This window comes from Leptonychotes weddellii, chromosome 1 (assembly GCF_054177405.1).
Source record: "Leptonychotes weddellii isolate Sample4059 chromosome 1, ASM5417740v2, whole genome shotgun sequence".
Lineage (NCBI taxonomy): Eukaryota > Metazoa > Chordata > Mammalia > Carnivora > Phocidae > Leptonychotes > Leptonychotes weddellii.
This window is the reverse complement of record NC_138369.1, coordinates 4,745,867-4,766,914: the sequence shown is the minus strand read 5'-3', so window position 1 is coordinate 4,766,914 and position 21,048 is coordinate 4,745,867. Positions and strand designations below refer to the sequence as shown.

Sequence of the window (21,048 nt, the reverse complement as noted above, 5' to 3'; positions counted from 1 at the left end):
GCTGCGTGTCACCAACTCTGGCTGGGGCCCCAGAGGCTCTTTGGCTCGGAGGGCCAAGGCCCAGGCCCACCCCAGCTGTCCGTTCCCATGTCCCACCACGCCCCAGGGGTGAGCCCTGGGGCAGTGCAGCAGTGTAAGCCTGAGACTGACCAGCTACGGTGAATCACAGGCCCCTCCTTGACCCTGGTTGGTGGAGGAGGGCGGTGCATGCCATGGCTTCCAGCTGTCTCCAGACAAGGCGCAATGTTGGGGTCCCCCTGGGCAGAGGCTGGGTTCGCCTGAGGTCGCAGAATCACATTTTACTCTTCCTGAGTTTTGGGGTTCCACCTGGTCAGTGATCCCATTGCTGGTGGGATCGGTAGCCCCCCAACTCCAGAATCTGCCGTTCAGGAGAAGAGGATGAATGGGGGGCCCTGGGGCGCACCCGAGGCCAAGGCTTCACCAGGGTCACCAGGGTCTCTCTGCGGTGTGCAGTGAGCTGAGTGACATCAGTTTCCCCCAAATCCTGCCGGAAGAGGCAAGGATGGGGCAGTGCGCATGCAGGGAGTCCAGAGAGAGGGCTGCGGGAGGGGCCTGAGGTCAGGCAGGAGGTGCGGGCTCCTTCCAGTTACAGCAGCCGCAGATGCACCTTCAGCCGCAAGGCCCCGCCCCCTGGTGTCAGCTGCCCCTTCGGCCAGGTGCCCCAGGGCCCTGCCACGCTCACCACCTCCAGCTGGTAGGTTCCAGGCCCTGGCCTCCGTCGCCCCAGCTGCAGGGAGCTGAGGCCCCGGAGGTGATGCATGCGGAAGAAACCTGGCCCATTGCCACGGGCAATGACATAGCGGACCCGTCCCCGCAGGCTCTCCAGGGCTGGCCGCAGCTCCAGAATGTGCTCAGCCCCGCCCAGGCGTGAGAGGTTCAGGCCCAAGGTCAGTGGGGCCTCCGAGTCAAGGCTGGCCAGGCTCACCTGTGGACAAAGACCAGGCAGGTGCCGGTCAGAGGCGGGGAGAATGGGAATGCAGTGGATAGGGGCCACAAGAGAGGAGCTGCCCAATAGCCTTCCGGTTCCCGGGGTGGGGGGGTTTGCGACGCTTCCTGCATCTGGGCTCTTTGAGAGCACCCTGTGTGCAGATGACAAACCCCTCTTTATGTGAACTGCTCTGAGTGCGCTCCTGGTCCTGGCAGCCGGACAGGGCCCTGAATGAGCCAGTGGCCTCAATGGCAGGCTAACCGGGACCGGGTGACGTAGCCAGTCCTACAGGAGGACTTTCTTCTCCTTGGCTCTGGGCACTGCTATTTGTTCCGCCTCATTTACATGTTGGGGGGGGCTGCTTTGTGGTTGTGTTAATGTGAAAGCTAGTCCTGTTTCCCTGCCCCTCCGGTCTGGAGACTTCAGCCCTCCCCCACTACCTGGCAGTGTTGCTCAGACATGTGCTCTTGCTGACACCTGCTGGCAGTCTTGGGTATTGCAGGCAAAGCCGGGGAGGGTGCAGGGGAATGGGGGGAAGGGGGCAGCCCCCCTCCACCCAGATCCACGGGCGCCCAGCCCAGGAGCCCCGACAACCACTGCACTCACTCTTACAGGCACAGGGCCCTACCTTTGAGAAGCTTACAGAAAACAATGGCAACAATAGGAAAGGGGAGAAAAAGGGGGGATAGGACAAAGTAATACACTCATATTTAGTTAAATCCAATACTGAAAGCCCCTCAGACCCAGCATTCCTATCCCACTTCTGCCTTCCTTCTCCCCACCTGGTGGCCCCCGTAGGCGCTGCGCTGTGGCCGGTCACGAGGGGCGAGGCCATTGATCTTGCATTCATAGCAGGCTTCGGATGAGAGCAGCTCCTCCTCGTCTGGGGCCTCCTGGGGTCCAGGGCTGAAGCCCAGGCCAGAGACACAGTGCCTGGGCCAGGACAAGGGGGTGGTGGGTCTTCAGGGGCAGGCTGGTGGGATCTCCCCCGCACCCCCTCCAGCCCCTACTCTCCATTCAGAGCCACACTGCCCGTGGGGACGGGTGCTGGTGTGTAAATGTGCGGGTGAGCCTTTGCGTGCGCATGCACAAAGGACGTGTGCGTGTGTGCACGCATCCCTTAGCTCACCCGGGCAGAGATGTGAACCTGCAGGCACCCCGGCTGCTGGTGTGTATTATGTGCACACACGTGGACACTGAGACATACGGATGCATAAGGTACCCAGGCGTGTCGGTGTAGGTGTGAGTCGTGCAGAGGCTCGAGGGTATCACAGAGAGTGTGCACCTACCGTTGTGCACGTGCAAATATATAGGAGCACCATGCAAGCAATCACACCAAAATGGGGTGTGAGCTCGCGTGTGCACCCACACGTGTGCTGTGGGTGCCCAGGTCTCTGTGCACACGTGTGCAAATGGCCTGCGTGCGTGGACACGTGTGTGTGCGTGTGCGCGCTCTCACGGGGTTGGGGACTCTGCCTGCCCCGCTCCAGCCCCTCACCCTTGCCCGGCCCGGAAGTAGCCTTGGGGACAGCCACACAGGAAGCCGCCAGGGGTGTTGGTGCAGCTGTAGCTACAGGGGCCTCCCCGGGCGGCACACTCATCTAGGTCCTGGCAGCCCCCCAGGGCCTGGTCAAAGTCAAAGCCAGAGGGGCAGACGCAGCGGAAGCCGCCCAGCATGTTGTGGCAGGAGGCGCTGCCACAGGCCGCAGGGGACAGCGCACACTCGTTTTCGTCTGTGAGTGGGGACAGCAAGAGAGAGAGAACGTGGGGGGGCGGCTTTTGCACCCCCAAAGCCCCTGCCCACAGCACTCCCGGTCCCCACGCAGTTAACTCCGGCTCCTCCTTCAGAGCCCTGGCTCAGTGTCACCCTCCATCAGGCTCTCCATCAGCCCTGGCATAGGTCTGCCCCACCCCTACACTCCTCAACTCCCCCAGCCCTGTCATCCTCCCTCGAAGCATTTCTCAAAATTTCCCAGGAATCCTAAATTGTGGGACCATCTAGAATGAGGTTTCGTACTTGGCACAGCTGACACTGGGGACTGGATCATTCTCTGTGGTGGGGGCTGTCCCGTGCACCATACGATATTGAGTGGTACCCGTGGCCTCCACGCACGAGATGCCAGGAGCATCCACCTCCCAGTTGTGATGAGCAGAAGGTCTCCAAGACCCTTCAAAATGCCCCCAAGGGGGCAGAACCATTCCCAGTTGAGAACCCCTGGCCTAATTAATCCCGGTCCCCACCACTAGAGGAGAACCCCGGTGAGCAGGGATGGGAGTCTGCTACTTGGCCCACTTCTGCATCCCAGGGCCTGACGCAAGGTAGGTCTGGGGCAAGCTGCAGCTGGAGGAGTGAGGGCGTGAGTGTGCAGAGGGGGAGGCAGGCCGACCAGGAGGAACCGGCAGCGGGGCCGAAGGTGTGTGCCGTCCCCAAGGGCCAACTGCTGCAGGGCAGGGCAAAGATGGAGAACGTAGCCGAGGACCCACCATCAGGGGCGGGAGGAGGAACCAGGGAGAAAGGAGTGTCAGAGAGGCGGTGGGAGGGCAGGGGCAGCCGCGTCATAGAGGCGGAGGGAGGAGAGTGTCCAGGAGGAGCAGGTAGTGGTGCCCAGAACAGGGGAGGTGGAGGGGTCTCCAAAGAGTAGGCCCAACAAGGGTAGAGAGTGAAAGCCAGACTGTAGGGGAGGAGCAGAGAGACGTGGCAAGGATGAGGCTGCCGTGAGGAGGGCTGGAGCACAAAGAGAAGCATGTGATGGAGAAGTTCGGGGTGCAGAAGGCTAGTCCCCCAGACTGAGGGCCTCTGCAACGGCTATGGCAAAGACGCAGCATGCACGCCCCTGGTCCCCATTGCCACACCCGGAGCAGGCATCACTAATCAATCCCAGCACCCTTTCCCAGTGATCACAGGTACTGACTCAGAATCCTTCTCAGCTGAGCCCCCCAGGCCACCACTCCCTAAAAAGTGGACTTGAGCTTTGCCAAGCTTGCCCTGCGCCTCCCCAGCAGTGGAGGTGGGGGGTGCACGACCCAGATGGGGGTGGTTCCTGGTTGCCTGCTTTGGACAGATTCTGATGGGGGGCCCCAGCTTCCTCCCAGCCCTGGACACTCACCCACACACTGGCTCCACTGGGAGTGCGGGGTGAAGCCCTGGGGACAGCCACAGCGGTAGCCCCCCAGCTCGTTCTGACAGCCATGCGGGCAGCGATGGGGCCCGTCACACTCATCCACGTCTGCGAGACACGGACAGGGCCAGACGGCTTGCCTGGCGGCCCCCTGGACCACATCCCAGGCCCGGACCCCACCCAGAGCCCAGCTCTACCTTCACAGCCTCGGCCTGAGCTGTCCGGGGCGAAGCCTTGGTGGCACTCACAGCGGAAGCTGCCGGGCGTGTTGTGACAGCGCCCGTGGGTGCCACACGGGCCAGGCTGAGCCAAGCACTCGTCATTGTCTGCAGGGGACAGGGAACGGGCAGGACGGCCTAACGGTTAGGGGATTCGGGTCGGGCACCACCGTGCCGGGCCCACCGCCCGATCAACGGTTTGGCTTCGGGCAAGTCACTGTCCCGCTCTGTGCCTCAGTTTCTCCTTCTGTGAAATGAGATCTGTAACCGTCCCCACCTCCCAGAACTGTCCCGAACATTCAAGATCATGCACGTATAGGACTTCATTCGACTCTCATCGGCATTGCCTCCAAAGCTGTGTGACCTGGGGTGGCCGACTTACCCTCTGTGGGCTCAGGAGGGGGTGACTTGTAGGAAGAGACACCCAAGACCTTGCTCTCTCTCTCTCTGCCTTGTAAGCCACAGAGAGGAGGCAGCTGGTAAGAGTCCTTACCAGAAACCGACTGTCCCGGCACCCTGACCTTGGACTTCCAGGCTCTAGAACTGTGAGCAGTAAGTGTCTACTGTTTAAACGCCGCCCCCCACGCCGGTCTAGGGTGTTTTGTGACAGCAGGGCAAGCCCAGACACGGCTGGTTATGGTGGTAATGGCCCACACTGGTGGTTTATTTCTGGCGGGCAACCCTAGTTTTGGCTTCCTAGAGTATGAAGATTCTTGACCCTAGACACTTCCCATTAGGGACTTGGACTCTCTCTTGGGTGCAAGAGACACTGGGGACATGGGGCTTCTAAGCCAGGGTGGCTCCTGTATCTGCTTGTGGGCTCATCCCTCATGTCCGAGCTGTCCCTTGAGGGGCCGCAGAGACCAGCCCGGGATTCCTGCCGGGATCCCACCAGAGAGAAGCATCGGGCGCTACGGCAGTTTCTCTCCCTTGCATCCAGCAAAGCAAACCAAGGGTCAGGGGCCCTACTGTGGTCATGTAAGTTTGATCTTCTAGTTCAGGCATCAGCAAACAGAGGCTCTGAGACCCAAATCTGGCCCGCTGCCTGTTTTTTTGTAAATGCATTTCATTGGCACACGGCTTTGCCCATTCGTTTATGATGCACCGTCTGTGGCTGTTTTTGATCTACAAGGGCAGGGCTGAGTGTTCTCCACAAAGGCCGCATGGACCACAAAGCTGAAAAGATGTACTGTTGGACTTTTGATAGAAAAACATTGGCGACCCCTGATCCAGTCAGCCTAAGCCCACCCACAAGGAGTACAGGCTATGCGGGTGTGAGTGAGGAATGACCCGGAGCCCTCGATCTGTGGGAGAGGAGTCTCACGTGAGCTTGCCCGGTGCATGGCACGCATGGGCCGTGTGCAGGGCCCGCACGTGTACGCGCACTGAGCTGCCCTCGTTAGGTGTGCGCATCTTCGGGGACAGAGAAAATAACCGTGCAGAGAACGAAAAATGCAGCTTGTTTCAAGGCTCACAAGGCTCTTCCCAGATGGGCACACAACTCGCTCCAGCACCTCCTTCTGCCCTTTGTACAAATGTCCCTTTTGACGAGGCTTCTCCTGACGCCTACGTGAAATACTGCAGCCTTCCCGATCTCGTTACTCTGCTTTATGTTTTCCTTCTTTCGCGCCACGCGTCGCCTTCCAACACACGCTGGTGTTAACTTACTGTCTGCTTCTGCCTGGATGCCCTGCTAGTGGGGACAATCTGCGGCACGGCAAGCTTGCTCTTGTGTGCACTGCTACGCCCTCGGGGTTTAGGACAGGCCTAGGCAAATCGCTTCTGCAAAGGGACAGCTAGGAAAAATACGTGTGACTTTGTTGCAGCTACTTGGCTCTGGCTCTGCTCTTGTAGCTCAAAAACAGCCACAGACTGTATGTAAATGAATGGGCGTGACTGCGTGCCAATAAAACTTTATTAACAAAAGCAAGTAGGGGGCTGGGCCTGACCTAGGCGATTGGCGTGGGCAGCCCTCTGGCCTAGAGCACTGCCTGGTACATAGGAGGTCTCAGTAGGTGTGGGCTGAGTGGGTTAGTGGGAGCCTGAATGGGGCCACCCAGGGCTGGGCTTGGCCCTCAGCGGGAGTCTGATTCTTTCACACTAAAAAGCGATGGGAGCGGCAGATGCCCCTGCAGCTTTGGCTTCTGAACCAACTTCCCCTCTGGACCCTGTGAGCCCCCAGGCTTTCCGGAGCACCCTGGGGAGACCCTAGGAGAGAGACCCAGCAGGGAGTAGTCAGGGGCAAAAGTGGGTCTCCTGGGCCAAGGTCAGAGGGACTCTTCAGGGCGGGCCTCCCACGTCCCCAGGGTGAGGAAGGAGACTGCCACCAGGATATGAGCACCCACAGAGCGCGGGCTTTGCTCCAATCACCCTCTGTCCCTGATGTCTGGCACAGACTCGGCGCTTGCTACGTATCTGGGAAACGAGTGAAGGCCGGCGCCACGCATCAGCTGCAGGGAGGGGTGGGAGGACTCACCAAGGCAGGCCTGGTGGTGCTGCGTGAAGCCGGGGGGACAGCGGCAGGTGAAGGAGCCGATGGTGTTGGCGCAGAAAAACTGGCAGTTGTGTTGCCTAGAGGAGCACTCGTCCAGGTCTGCGGCACAGATGGTCCCCGCAGGCTCAGGGCAGGGCCCCCCCGGGGCTGGGGGCTTCCCAGGGGCAAGACCCCAAGGTTGGCGTCCAACGCCACGCAGTGGGGTGGAGGGGACGAGCCCGGGGCATCCCTGGGGGGCCAGGGATGGAGCCCCACGGGGCCTGGGGGGGGGCCCTCACCTCTGCAGGTCTTGCCGTCCTCCTCCAGCAGGTAGCCTCGGGGGCAGGCACACAGGAAGCCGCCCTCAGTGTTTTTGCAGAGGAAGGCGCATGGTGTGGGGGCCTGGCCACACTCATCTACATCTAGAGGGTCAGCAGCATGCAGGGGGATCAGACAGATGTTCCCAGAGGCTCAGAGCCTGGGGCCTCCACTCAGGCCCTAACCAAGCAGACTCTATGGGCTTACACAAGGAATTGGCCCGTTTTCCATAAAAAGCCAGAGAATAAACATGTTTGGCTCTGCGGGCCACGTGGTTTCAGTTCCAACTACTCAACTCTGCCTTTGTGGCGTGGGAGAGCAGCCATAGCGGGAAGGGAAACAAATAGGCATGGCTGTGTGCCAATAAAACTTTATTAACAAAAACAAGTGGAGGGCCGGACTGGTCCCCTGAGCTGGAGTTTGCTGATCCCTGACTTAGGTGAACATCTGCTACACGGTGTAACTGAAAATCTCAGGATGCACAAAATACCAGGAGGGAAGTGGCCCAGATGGGGCTGGGGCAGGGGGCAGGACCAGGGATGCTCTGGTGCTGTGCAAAGGGGCGGGGCCAGGGGACGGGGGTGGGCAGGCTCACCCAGACAGGCTGTGGCAGCAGCATCTGACGTATACCCAAACTGGCAGCGACAGTGGAAGGAGCCAAGGCTGTTGATGCACTCACCATGGGGGCACAGGTGAGCAAGCATGTGGCACTCGTCCACATCTGGGGGGACACGCAGGGCTCAGCTGCGCTGGCCGCCTTGGGGCACTGGGGCACACCTCCACCCTTGTGTCCACCAGCCCTCCCCCTGGGGCAAGGCCAGCCTCTACTGACCCTGGAGAGCCCACCCTTTGACTGTGAGTCATACCTCTGCCAGCAGGAAACACTAACGGAGCTCCTTCCACCACACACTGAGGACACCTGGCAGCGGGGGGACACACCCTCCCCACAGCCTCACCAGGGCACCCACACAAACGTGGAAGCACAGAGATTACACATGCACTGCACACCAGTCACACGCTGACGCTCCTGCAGAATCACAGCGACACACACTCAGGGATTCCTCGGTCCCCCCCCCAGACACACCCTTGCAAAGGCACTTCCTCCTCAGCCCTCGGTGTCACAGCTGCTCCCTAGGGATGACCTGTGTCACCCTCACTGACACGCCGGAGGAGACAGACTCGTGCAGAGAAACACTCACACTCACTCACACACGCACCCACCCTCACAGACCCTTGCTAGACTCCAAAACGCACGGATGGGCTCAGTCCCTCTCAGCCACCTTTTGGTACGTCCTCCTCCTGCAGCCAGCGTGCACGAAACACACACCAGCTCCTCCCCTCACCGGCACACACGCATGCTCACTAACACGCTCACACACTCAAGAACACACGGAAACACCCTCATGACCGAGCTTGCTCACAAAGGGAAGGCACACCAGCTCACACGCTTCCGCAGGCTCATCCACGAGCCCACAGAGAACAAAGAACACATTGTCTCACACACCTGCTCACACCCCTGCTCACCCCGTCACCCCAGTTCACGCACACACACAGCAACGAATGGGCCCCGGTTCCCACTGGCTCGCACGCCCTAGCACCCTCCGGGCCACAGACACGACCATGAACAAACTCGCCACCCACCTTGGCCTTCAGCGGTGTAGCCCGGGCCGTGGGGGCACAGGGTCCTGTGGGCAGAGGTGCCAGGCAGGGGACAGAGCACACAGCGGGGCCCCCAGCCCCGGCCGCCCCCACAGCAGCACTGGGCCCTCGTGACGGCCTCACCGCTGCTCGACTGAGCCTGGCACACGGCCTGCAGCACCTCGGAGAAGCAGGGCCCCTGCCGGACGTCTGTGGGGAGCGGGCGGGGGCGGTGGGCGGGATAAACGGGCTGTCGGGGGGTCCCCTTCCCCGGGGCATCCGGCGGCCCCGAGAATCTACCAAGGGCTCCCGGATGTCTCTGACACGCTATGCGTGGGCACGGGGTGAAACCCTCCCGACCACCGTCCCCTGGCTCTGTTAGATGCCCTCTGTGGGCGGGGGCTGGGACCGCCGCAAACCCAAAGGGTCAGAGAGATGCCCTGTGGCTGCAGAGCTGGGCGGCTTCCTGAGGGCAAAGGGCAGCATCTCCCGGCCGCAGAGACCATGCACGGTCAAGGGCAGCGTGGAGGCCAGGGAACACTGGGGAGGAGACACGTGGAGGTATGCTGGACACACAGTGGGGACCGAGCAGATGGATGACATCCAGGGACCGGACGTGGAGGGGACAGGCTGGAGACTGGAGTGGGTGAGGAAGAGGGGGCTGTCGGTGACTCCAGGGGGCTGGCCTGCGTCCCCAGCCCGGCGCTGGGGCATCGCCAAGACGGGGCTCGGGAGGCAAGGGGCTGAGCTGGCTCTGGGGTGACCCTGTCGGGGGCGCTGGCTTGGGGCGCTCCCAGGCGGCAGCGCCACGTGGGGGTGGCTGTGCCCACCGTGCCCGGCCACACTCACCATGACACTCGGTGCCGGCGGGGCTGAGCCGGAAACCCTTGTCGCAGTCACACTGGAAGCTGCCCGCGGTGTTGATACAGTGGCCGTTGGTACACAGGCTGGGCTGGGCACGACATTCATCCTCATCTGCGGTGGGAGGGATGAGGCAGGCCGCCGGGGAGGCCAGAGCCCCCCAGGCCAGCCTCCCCTCGCCCTGGAGCGTCCCCTCCCGCTGCATTCTCTTGCTTTGACTTCTCTCCCCCGGGGGTGTCCCCGCACCCCCAAAGCACCCCCATACCTGTGCAGCCCTCCCCGGAGCTGGGCTGAGGCCGCAGGCCTGGGGGGCAGACGCAGGCGAAGGTGCCGATGAGGTTCTTACACAGCATGCCCCGCTCGTGGCAGTCCTGTTGACCGTCCGCACACTCGTCCACATCTGCGGGTAACCAGGGAGAGAGGGCGGCCAAGGTCAGGCGCCCCGTGGCCTGGCCCCAGGCTGTGGGGGCCTGGATCCCACCTCTCTCTGGGGGCCCCAGCCAGGGCCAGAGTGAGGTCGGCACAGCACTACCACGTGCCCAGGCCCCTGGAGAAGCCGAGGGCTCCAGGAGCACCCCCACGTCCGCATGCCCTGCCCACATCAGGGTCTGTGAATCTCTCTGGCCTTCACCATGGTCCCCGGAGCACTGAAGGAGCCCTGGAGGCCCCAAATCCCAGCCCAGAGCTGCTCGGCTCTGACACGAAGGACACTGGGGCCCGGAGAACCCCTTGTGGTGGACAGCCGTTCTGAGCTCTGCGGTCTATTGAGCAGCGTCCCCGGCCACTCGATGCCTGTCCTACCCCCCACACCCGACTGTGACAACAGAAACTGTCTCCAGACATTGCCACACCTACCCTGGGGGGCACAGCTGCTGTCCTCACTGTCCTGCTCAGCTCTGGAGAGGCCACCAGAGCCAGTGACCTGTGAGCCTCGGGACCCCATTTTCCCGACGACAGAGGGCCACTCACAGCAGAGCGCCCGCTGCCCCCCACGCGCCTCGGGGCTCTGCTCAGCCTCGGGCGGCCCAGGCTCTCACCAACCTGTCTTCTCCAGGACCACGGCGTGGAGGACCCGGGGAGCCCGGCCCGGCCCAGCGCGCCCCAGCGCTGCCCGTCCTACCTCGGCACATGGCGCCGTCCTCCCGCAGGGCGTAGCCGGCCGGGCAGGTGCACACGTAGGAGCCCTCGGTGTTGCGGCAGCGGAAGGCGCAGAGCAGGGGGTTCAGGGAGCACTCGTCCACGTCTGCGGAGGCCAGAGCAGGTGCCTGCTGGGCAGGGTCGGCCTGCGGGCTCCACGCCCCCGCCCCCAGGCCGGCCCCCGGGCGCCCCCCACCCCGCAGCCCAGCTCCTGGCCGGCAGGGTCTACCCTCGCAGGTCATCGTGGGGCCAGGCTCGAAGCCGTCGGCGCAGGCGCATTCGAAGCCTCCGATGACGTTGGTGCAGGTGCCTCGGCCGCAGGGGTGCCCGACGGAGCACTCGTCCGTGTCTGGGGGCGGGGGAAGGGGGCAGTCAGGGCCTGCAGGGGGCCTCCTGTCCTCGACGTTTCGAGAGTGTCCTGTCCGCCCCCCACCGACCGCCGCAGCGACACAGGGCCAGGCCCGGGGCCCCTCTGGGCCGGACGCAGGGCAGGCAGGCGCAGGGTGTCGGCCTGAGTGAACGGATGGCCTGAGTGCGTGAGTGAGTGAGTGAGTGAGTGAGTGAGTGAGTGAGTGAGTGAACCACGCGGAGAAGGGTTGAGCGGGTGGGGAGAGTGACAGCGGCCGAGGGACAGGATCCTGCCTCGGGTGGCACCTGCTCTGCCCACCCCACTCCTTCCTTCCAGGGGACATGGGCTGGTCACGCACCCACACAGCGGATGCCTGTGAAGTCCAGGCTGTAGCCAAAGGGACACTCGCAGCGGAATGAGCCGTCGGTGTTGACGCACAGGCCGTTGGTGCAGACGCCGGGGCTCTCCGCACACTCGTTCACGTCTGTGGGCGGCAGGGGTGGCCGGCACGGCGCCTGTCACGCCCCAGCCACACTCAGGCGCTCTTCCTTCCCGCCGGGGCCCGTGCGGTCCAGGGCCACCCACTGGTCGACGAGGGAGTCTGAGACTTGGGAAGGGGGAGGGGCAGAGCCCAGGCAGAGTGGGCGGCGGAGGAGGGGCCCTTAGCGCGTGGGCGAGGGGCTCACCTTCCCGAGAGTCATCCGGGCCTGGGACGGCCCCGTGGCCAAAGGGGCAGAGCTCCTGAAAGGCAGCTGGACACCAAGAGGGGAAGGGGGTGAGCGTCGGGGGCCGGTGCAGCCCCCAGGAACCCCCTGAGCGGGTGCAGGCAACCAAACCGATGCAGGCAGGCAGGCAGGCAGGCAGGCAGAACCCAAGGGGAGACTAGACAGGGCGGGGCGCTCACCGCTGCCCTCCTGAGGACACAGCTCACAGGGGTCGTCCCAGCCCTCGCCAGGCCTCTGGCTGCAGCAGCACTGGGCCTTGGTGGTGTTGAAAGCTTTGGGCACAGAGCACCTCCCGGCCTCAAAACGGGTGAAGCAGAAACTCTGCCGCGTGTCTGTGGGGTGATCCCCAGGGAAACATTTGAAGGGTCATCAGCGGTGCCCTGCTCGGATCCCGGGTCCCCAAGAACGGGAGGGGCCCCAGCCCTACCAATGGCCAATCAGAACCCTCCAGGCCCCTGACCGTGGTGATTGGCTCTGAGACGGACATGTGACCCGCCCTGGGCCAATGAGAGTCAGCCCCTGGACCACGGGGGATCCCTTCCAGGAACACCCCACATCCACAGCTGTGGGGGTGCCCCCTTGCCAGGGACAGCAAACTCAGCCACACTATTCTTGGCTCAGAAGCCCCTTCCTGCAGAGCCAGAGCCAGAGGACATGGGACTTCAGACCCCAAATCCTTGTCGTGGAGCCCCTCAGTCCTCAGCCCTGGACTCCCATCAGCCCGAGAAGTCCTCCAGGGCAGGCTGGGACCTGAACGACCAACACTGGTTGAGTTGCCCAGCCCAGGCCGTTGTTGCCTCTAACCTGGGAGAGAAGAGGCTGGCTCGGATTGGTGGAGGCTAGCCCACACTGGACAAGGCTAGCCTAGCTGAGATGAAGCCAACCCAGGTAGGGCACCTGAAGCCACTACAGGACGACCAAAGCCCAGGAGAGCGGGTCAGCCCAGACTGGACTGGGATAGCCCTTCGCAGAAGTGACTTGTCTGGCCAACATGTTGTCTGGACTCGAATAACCCCACTCAGGCAGGGAACACCTCTGCCCAGGCGGCGCTCCTGGAGATCCACACAGGAAACGGCAGCAGCCAGCCCCCTTTGCTGGGGGACCCAACTCTTCTCTCCCTCCCTTCCACCTCTCCTCTAAACCCTGTATGCCTTTTGGGCCACAGACTCACCAAAGCAACGGTGCCCGTTGTCGGAGAGGACGAAACCAGGCGGGCAGAGGCACTGGAAGCTCCCAGGGCTGTTGGTACAGGTGCCAAAGAGGCAGAGGTTGGGCTCCTCCGAGCACTCGTCGGTGTCTGGAGGGGTAGGGACACGAGCTGGGTGGGGGGCAGGCAGGACCTCCGCCAGAGTGGGACAGCCTCGGCTGCCAGGAGGGGCAGACAGAGTGGGGGCCCAGCCCGGGCGGGTCCAGGGACCGATGCAGGGCAGGGGCCCTCAGGACTCAGCATGAGCTGGAGCACCAGGTGGGCTGTGCCGGGTGGGGGTGGGGGTCTCTCCTAGAAGGTATCTCCAAGATAGGGGTCATGGTCAGGAAAAGTTCGTCTTTAGAGACTAACTTTGTACAAAGCTACCCAAGACTGGATAAACTTAGCTTACACTGGAGAAAGTTAGCTCAGGGTAACTGCTAGGGTAGCCCGATCCAGGTTAGCCCACCCTGTACCAGGCTAGCCCATCTGCTGAGGCCAGACCGGTCCAGATTAGCCAACGCGGTACAAAGTCACCCAGTTGGGCAATTACACCAGTGGAGCTCAGGCCAGACTGGTCCTTGACCTTGACCGTCACTCATCGAGTAAGGGATGACCCCACGACCATGCCTGTTTCATAGGACTCATGAGGAAGCCTGTGGGCCCCAGACAGAGAACCTGGGCCAAGCAGCCAAAATGATCCTAGTACCAGTAATTGTGTATGGAGCTGTGTTGGGTGCTGTGCTAAGTACATCCCAGGTGGCATTCCCATTTTACAGTTGGGGAAACAGAGGCCCGGAGATGCCTCCTTGGCCCCAGAGCAGGAGGTGGGGCTGGACACTCACCAACACAGCGGTCATTCTGCACCTGGAAGCCAGGGGGACAGACGCAGCGGAAGGAGCCCTCAAGGTTCTGGCAAGTGCCTGGCAGGCAGGTTCCCGTGAAGCTGAAACACTCGTTGGTGTCTGTGGAGAGGAAGAGGAGGGGTCCCAGCAGCAGCCTGTGACAGGGGCTCGCTTGGGACTGGGACCAGCACGTATGGTCACTGCATGATGGCCAAGGGCCCCAGGACAAGTTCTCCTAGATCCAGGGGAAGGGCTGAGACTCAGGAAAACAGGGACGGCTGGGGAAAGATCCTCTGGGTCCTCAAGTGGGGGTTATGGGTGAAGCCACAGGGCGTCCAGGGGAAGAAGGAGCAAGGTTCCTAATCTTAAGCCACACACAGACCCCCTTCAGGATTCTGTGGCATCCATCTAGCACCTTGATTATTCTTTACTTCAGAAAACTTAGGTTTTTAAGACAGCCTTACCCTAAACCACAAATCCCGTGAAAACACAGGTGGGATGCGCTAGTTTTTTCTTTTTATACCTTAAGATAAATGCATGATTATGAAATGGAACCGTGATCGCTTGGAAGTACCAACCGCAGGTAAGCTGGGAGCAGGGGGCTGGCAGAGATGGCTTCCCCACCCCCAGGCGGGACTCACCCACACAGTCCTTCCCGTCGGCTGTGAGCTCGAAGCCATCCTGGCAGATGCAGTGGAAGGAGCCAGCTGTGTTAAGGCACTGGCCAAATTGGCACACCTGCCCCACCAGAGTGGTGCACTCATCCACGTCTGCAGAAGGGGTATGGGCAGCAGGGGTCACCCACAGTCCGGGGGCTCTGAGCCTCCCTTGCACTTCCGTCCGCAACAGAAGTTAAGTTGGGCGTGGTGACTTTAGTTTATCATGTACTCATGTGCTAGGCTCTGTATATTAACCTCCCACTCTCTGATGAGGCCGACACCAATATTGTAGCACTTAATGCTATGAATTTGCCTCTGGGTACTCCATTAGGCAAACCCCACACATTTTGTTTCCAATTTCACTTAATTCAAAATATTTTCTGATTTCCCTTATGCTTTCTTCCTTGATTTCAGGATTCTTTAGCAGAATGTTGTTTAGTTTCCAAATATTTGGGGATTTTTCTGGATGCCTTTCTGTGACTGATTTCTACTTTAATTCCCGTACATTCTGAGAACCTACTTTGTATGACTTCAATTCTTTTCAATTTGTTTCTCTTTTTAAAGATTTATTTATTTATTTTGAGAGAGAGAGAGGGAAAACACGAGCTTGGGGGGGGGCGCAGAGGGAGAGAAGCAGACTCCCTGCTGAGCAGGGAGACTGACGTGGGCTCGATCTCAAAACTCTGAGATCATGACCTGAGCTGAAACCAAGAGTCTGACGCTTCACCAACTGAGCCACCCAGGCATCCCAATTCTTTTAAGTTTGTTAAGGTTTGTTTTATGGCCCAGAATATGGGCTTTCCTGGTAAATGTCCTTGTGCACCTGAGAAGGATGTATGTTCTGGAATGTTCTATAAATACTGACCAGGTCTAGGTGATTGACAGTGTTGTTCAGGTCTTCCCTAGCCTTACTGATTTTCTCCTTGTCCCCTCTCTTCCTGAGGGAGGAGTGTTGAAGTCTACAGCTATAACTGTGGGCTTATTTCTTTTTCAGTTCTGTCCATTTTTACTTCATATGTTTTGAAGCTCTATTGTTAGATGCATATGAATTTATGATTATGTCTTCTCAGAGAATTGCCCCCTGAATATATGAGGTCTCTCTTCATCTCTGGTAATATTCCTTGTAATTACAGTCTATTTGGTCTACGATTAATATAGGTAGGTACTACAATTAATCTCCTTTTTTGCAGAGGAGGAAACTGAGGCCCAGAGAGGTAGATGACTTATCTGGGGTCACACAGCAGGCAGGTGGCAAAGCTGGGGTTAGATTCATGCTGCCTGACTTTGGAATGCATGCTTTTAACCACTGCACTCAACTGTAAGCATCACCCAGGTCTTCGCTGTCCTCCCTGTACCTGCCGCCATCAAGCTGAGCATAAACTCTAGCAAGAGACCCCCCCCGCCCCGGGACCTGACGATTGAAGAGGTGTGGGAAATTTTGTGGTTGACTCATTTTTAGAAGGAACACCAACCGCTGAGGGTTGTTTTTCTGAAGGGATCCCTGGGGCCAGAGCCTTTATTTCAGATGGGGACCCTGAAGCCAAGGACCCACTTTTCGGCAGGGGGAGCAATGAGGCCTGCCCGCCATCCCAGGTGGCTCACCCACGCAATCTCCACTGGGTGCTGCCACGAAGCCGGGGAAGCAGAGGCAGTTGTAGGAGCCGACAATGTTCTTACAGGTCCCATTTCCACACGGCTGCTGGTCACACTCGTCGACGTCTGCCAGAGCAAAGCCCCCAAGCCCCATCCGGGTCACCCAGGGCATCGGGCAGCGCAGGGAGGGAGCGGGAGGGCCTGGCCGGACCCAGCCCACCTCCCCTGCACCCAGCCCTGTCCAGGTGGATGGGCAGGGCCACCTGGGGGGTGATGGCTGAAAAGTGCGCCTGGAACAATTTATCACTCCCATTTTGCAAACTGAGGCCCAAGGAGTTCAGTAAGTCATTTACCCAAGGTCTTAAGTGCCGGGACTCAAAGCTGGGTCTGTCTGTGGACCACGTGGTTGAAAGCACTGTCCTCACCCCAGGGGAGGTGCAGACTTGGGGCCGCCACCCCAGCCTCGCTTGGCAGCCTGGCTCTCCAGGAGGAAGCGGGAAGGGACTCTCACCCAAGCACAGGGTCTGGTCCGCCGAGGCGCGGAAGCCACGGTGACAAAGGCATGTGTAGCTGCCCTCTGTGTCCACGCAGTCGCCATGACTACAGACGCTTGGGATCTCCCGACACTCGTTCCGTCCTGGGGGAGGGCCGGCAGTGTGGCGTCCCCAGGACCCCACCTCCACACACACGCACACACACAGTGTTTGCTGAGCCCTCATGCACTGTGAAGGGGGAGCCAGGACCTGCCTGGAGGCCCCGCATTCAAGCTGCTGCCAGCACCATGCTCCCGTTCCGCCCCTCCACCCCCCACCCCATTAACAGGTGCTCCGTATCCCCACCACCCCATGCATGGCACAGCCCAGACAGAGCCATGCCCGACTCAAGTCACAGGGGACGGAGCCTAGCTTTGTCCCATACCCCACACCCTCAGCCCCCACCCTGCGCCCTGCTGGGGCCCCCCGCTCACCCACGCAGGCCCCGCCGGGCGACAGCCTGTACCCTCGGGCGCATGTGCAGCGGTAGCTGCCGGGGACATTGACGCAGTCGGCATTCCGCTGGCAGGGCCTCTCCCCACTGGCACACTCGTTCGTGTCTGCGGAACACAGCCGACGGGCGGGAGTGCAGGAGGAGGCCTCCCCGCCGGAGTCCACCCCACAGCCTGCCCCAGGCTTCCGAGCGGGGAATCTCTCCGGGAGTAGCCGGAACCCGAGGGCAGCGGTGATGTGGGCTGGAGGCCCCTGGACAGGCATTAGCCCCATTGTACAGAAAGGGAACCCGAGGCTGATGGAGCTTAAATGACACGCCCAGAGCGCATGGGGTGGGGGAGCAGCCTCCCACCCAGGGCTGGGGAGGCCGGGCAGGTGGCACCTTCGCAGACCAGCAGCCCGCCATTGTAGCGGAAGCCCGTGGGGCACTCGCACCGGAAGCTCCCGATCTGGTTGATGCAGATCCCACTGGTGCAGATGGCGGGGATCTCCCCACACTCGTCGATGTCTGGGGAGGGCGTCAGCCGTCAGGGCCATCCCAGCCCCAGGCAGCAGCTGGGGGCCCTGAGCCAAGGGGCCCCGCGGTCCAGCCACAGGGGAGCAGCTCTGCGGTGGCCAAAATCTTTCTGACACCACAGAGAGATCAGGATGCGGGACCAAGAGCTGGGGGAGCGCACGTCTCTCGACGGAAAACCCACTGGCCGCGGCCCAGCGAGGCCGCCTCTGCCTCCTGGGGTCACAACACGGGCAAGCTGCTCGGTGAGGTAAGCCAGATGCGAGAACACAGAGCGTACAATCCCAGTGACGTGAAACGCCCAGAAGAGCGAATCCCCAGGAACAGAGAGGAGAACCGCGGTCGCCAGGGGCTGGGGGAGGACAGAACGGGGAGTGACCGTTCACGGGGACCGGGTTTCTTTTTGCGGGACGAAGAAGTCCTAACTTAGGTCGTGGTGGGTGCACCACTCCGTGAAGACCCGGGGAACCACGGAATTGTACTTGAGCTGGGCCAAGTGTGTGGTGTGTGAGTTAGATCCCGGGGAAGCTGTTATGTATACAGTTGTCGCTTAAACAGCACAGGTTCAAACCGCAAGGGGCCCCTGAGGCATGAGTGTTTATTTTTTTATAGAAATACAGTCCTTTCCTTAAGGGTACTTTCCTTATGATTTTCTTAATAACGGTTTCTTGACTCTAGCTTACTGTATTGTAAGAATGCAATATATTATACATGTAATGTGCAAAATGGTGTTAATCTACTGTTTACCCCATCAGTAAGGCTTCTGGTCGCCAGTAGACTATTAGTTAAGTTTGGGGGGGGGCGCCTGGGTGGCTCAGTCGTTAAGCGTCTGCCTTTGGCTCAGGTCATGATCCCAGGGTCCTGGGATCGAGTCCCACATCGGGCTCCCTGCTCAGCGGGAAGCCTGCTTCTCCCTCTCCCACTCCCCCTGCTTGTGTTCCTGCTCTCGCTATCTCTCTCTCTGTCAAATAAATAAAATATTAAAAAAAAAAAGTTTGGGGGGAGTCAAGAGTTATATGAGGAGTTTTGGCTGCACGGGGTTTGGTGCCCCTAACCCTCACGCTGCTCAAGGCTCAACTGTACAGAAAGGGAACCCAGTGCCCACCCAGGGGGGACGGGCTCATGACGCAGCATGGGTCCACCCGTGGAATGCCACGAAGCCGGTCAAGAGGAGTGGCACTGCATGCAGGAACCTGCCCAGGGCTCCACAACTCGTGGCCGGCTGCAAAAAAGGTGAGTTGCCGACCACTATGTAGGGAATTCTAGAATTATAAAATCTCCAACTCCCCGGAAAACATTGCCACACATTTTCAGTGGGGACCTCTATGTATACTGAAATGCATGAAGAAGGATCTAGAAATCCCCGGGCATGCGGCATGGGAATCGTGGGAGTGTAAAGGGGACTTTGGTTTGACACGGTCACCGCGTCTGCCACATTCTGATTGCTTCAAATAAGGAGGACAGCTGGAGATGGGGTCATCAATTCAACGCGACGCAGCTGAAATGTGGCATGCAGGGGTTAGGTTGTACAGAACCTTGTGTAGCTTAGAACGGAAGTGTTCTGACCCCTGCTGCATCTTGGATGAACCTCGGAATCGTCATGCCCAGTGAGAAGAGCCAGACCCAGAAGGACCCATCCCGCAGGACCCCAGTCCCAGGAGGTCCCTAGAGGAGTCCCGTCCACAGAGACAGAGAGGAGAGGGTGGGAGCCGGGGCTGGGCAGGGGGTGGGGAGTCTGTGCTTCATGGGGACAGAGTCTCCGTGTGGGGAGATGGAAAGTTCTGGAGACGGAGGGTGGGGGTGGCTGCAGGACCGAGTGAGTGTGCTTCATGCCGCTGAGCTGTGCGCTTAACAATGGCTAAGATGGTAAATTTCATGTTATGTGTGTTTTATCAGAATTTTAAAAAATGAATAACAACTTCATAAAAATACTTTTTTTTTAAATGAAGGGCAGTGTTTGGTGGCAGGACTCCTGGCCTGGTCTGGGGAGTTGGAAGTGCGGGAGCATGGGGTGGGGGTGCATGGAAGGGAGAGGTCAGGGGTCTGGGGACAGAGGAACCTGGGGCTACGGGCGGGGGCACAAGGTCACTCACCGAGGGGCTTCCCTGTGTGGATGTCAATGACGAAGCCAGGGGCCTGGTGTCCGCACAGGATCTGGTAGTCCACTGGGCAAAGGAGAACAGGGCAGAGGGTGCTGGGGCTGCAGGCTCCTGGGGAGGACACCTCCTCCTCTTCCTGATCCCCCACCCACTGCCTCCTCCAACCCTTGCAGCGCAGCCCACATCTGGCCTCCCGATAACTAGTCCCTCTCCCCCCCACCCTCCCATGCCCGCTTTGAGCAGCAGGGGAAGGGCGACAGGCAACCACCCACCTGTGCAGCGTGATCTTCCAACACAGAGACGCAGAGATGCGACCTGGCTCATCTCTTCCCCGCATGAGTGCCACCACCCGCGCCCCACTGCCCTCCCCAGAATAGGTAGACTCTTCAGTTTGGACCTCAAGACCTTCACCCCCGGGCCCTACGTCTCCAGCAGTAACTCCTGCCCTCCCATCACCCTGATGTCATTACATGTCCGGAAATGCCCTGCTCTCCATGCCACCACTTCGCACATGCTGGTCCCTTTGCTGTTCCCTAGCAAAGCCCACTTCAGCCTCGAGGACTCAGGGCCGCCCACGGGTGGCTCCCTGGGGCTCCCCACTGACCCGCACCAGACACCACCTTTGGGCTCCCCCCCACACCCCCACCGGGGCAGGGCAGTGCCCCCTTGCCATCTTTCCCCAGGGGCCTGCCCTGGCCCTCACTCGCTCTTCTGTCTGCATCGTGATGAGAATGGACCCTTGGCTGGCGTGGACTCCTGCCTCATCAGAGTCTACCTGCACCTCAGTTTCAGGTGCACGAGGTCCAGGCCGGTACCTAAGTCCCAGCATCTGACCTGAGGGATGACATTTGATCTGTCTCAACACTCTCCCGGCCAGAGTTGGCGGTCTGCAGCTTCCTCCCAGCCTGCACAAGCTTGGGTCTGCCCCATCTTGTTTCCTAGAACCCGGAACCCTAGGAACAGCATCTGTCTCCCGGAAGTGCCCAGTAACCACCCCGTCTCCATCACCTTGCACTGGATGGACACTCACCGCCCCCCAAGGTCGTGTCCACCCAGAACCTCCGAGTGTGACCGTTTGGGGAAATAGGGTCTTTGCAGGTGGAATCAAGATAAGATGAGGTCATCCTGGATGAGGGTGGGCCCTGAATGCAATGCCTGGTGTCCTTATAAGAAAAGGAGAGGGGCGCCTGGGTGGCTCAGTCGGTTAAGCGACTGCCTTCGGCTCAGGTCATGATCCTGGAGTCCCGGGATCGAGTCCCGCATCGGGCTCCCAGCTCGGCAGGGAGTCTGCTTCTCCCTCTGACCCTCCTCCCTCTCATGTTCTCTGTCTCTCATTCTCTCTCTCTCAAATAAATAAATAAAATCTTTAAAAAAAAGAA

At 60.3% G+C, this 21,048-nt stretch overlaps 1 protein-coding gene across 1 annotated transcript in view; it reads right to left on the bottom strand.

Annotated features, from left to right (window-relative positions):
- Window positions 1–6: 6 nt before the first annotated feature.
- The window catches only part of FBN3 (fibrillin 3), a 54,428-nt gene continuing 33,386 nt past the window's right edge, over window positions 7–21,048 (bottom strand). Inside the window, exons 40-63 of the mRNA XM_081810817.1 lie at window positions 19,664–19,735; window positions 17,439–17,564; window positions 17,038–17,163; window positions 16,582–16,707; window positions 16,080–16,196; window positions 14,460–14,588; window positions 13,819–13,938; window positions 12,959–13,084; window positions 11,967–12,119; window positions 11,749–11,814; window positions 11,421–11,546; window positions 10,943–11,062; window positions 10,697–10,819; window positions 9,842–9,976; window positions 9,565–9,690; window positions 8,719–8,925; window positions 7,673–7,798; window positions 7,059–7,181; window positions 6,763–6,879; window positions 4,266–4,394; window positions 4,057–4,176; window positions 2,448–2,682; window positions 1,732–1,882; window positions 7–946 (exon numbers count right to left, since the gene is read on the bottom strand). Coding sequence (XP_081666943.1) covers window positions 608–946; window positions 1,732–1,882; window positions 2,448–2,682; window positions 4,057–4,176; window positions 4,266–4,394; window positions 6,763–6,879; window positions 7,059–7,181; window positions 7,673–7,798; window positions 8,719–8,925; window positions 9,565–9,690; window positions 9,842–9,976; window positions 10,697–10,819; window positions 10,943–11,062; window positions 11,421–11,546; window positions 11,749–11,814; window positions 11,967–12,119; window positions 12,959–13,084; window positions 13,819–13,938; window positions 14,460–14,588; window positions 16,080–16,196; window positions 16,582–16,707; window positions 17,038–17,163; window positions 17,439–17,564; window positions 19,664–19,735 — 3,338 coding nt within the window. The 3' untranslated portion in view covers window positions 7–607. The remainder of the gene's footprint in view (window positions 947–1,731; window positions 1,883–2,447; window positions 2,683–4,056; window positions 4,177–4,265; window positions 4,395–6,762; window positions 6,880–7,058; window positions 7,182–7,672; window positions 7,799–8,718; window positions 8,926–9,564; window positions 9,691–9,841; window positions 9,977–10,696; window positions 10,820–10,942; window positions 11,063–11,420; window positions 11,547–11,748; window positions 11,815–11,966; window positions 12,120–12,958; window positions 13,085–13,818; window positions 13,939–14,459; window positions 14,589–16,079; window positions 16,197–16,581; window positions 16,708–17,037; window positions 17,164–17,438; window positions 17,565–19,663; window positions 19,736–21,048) is intronic.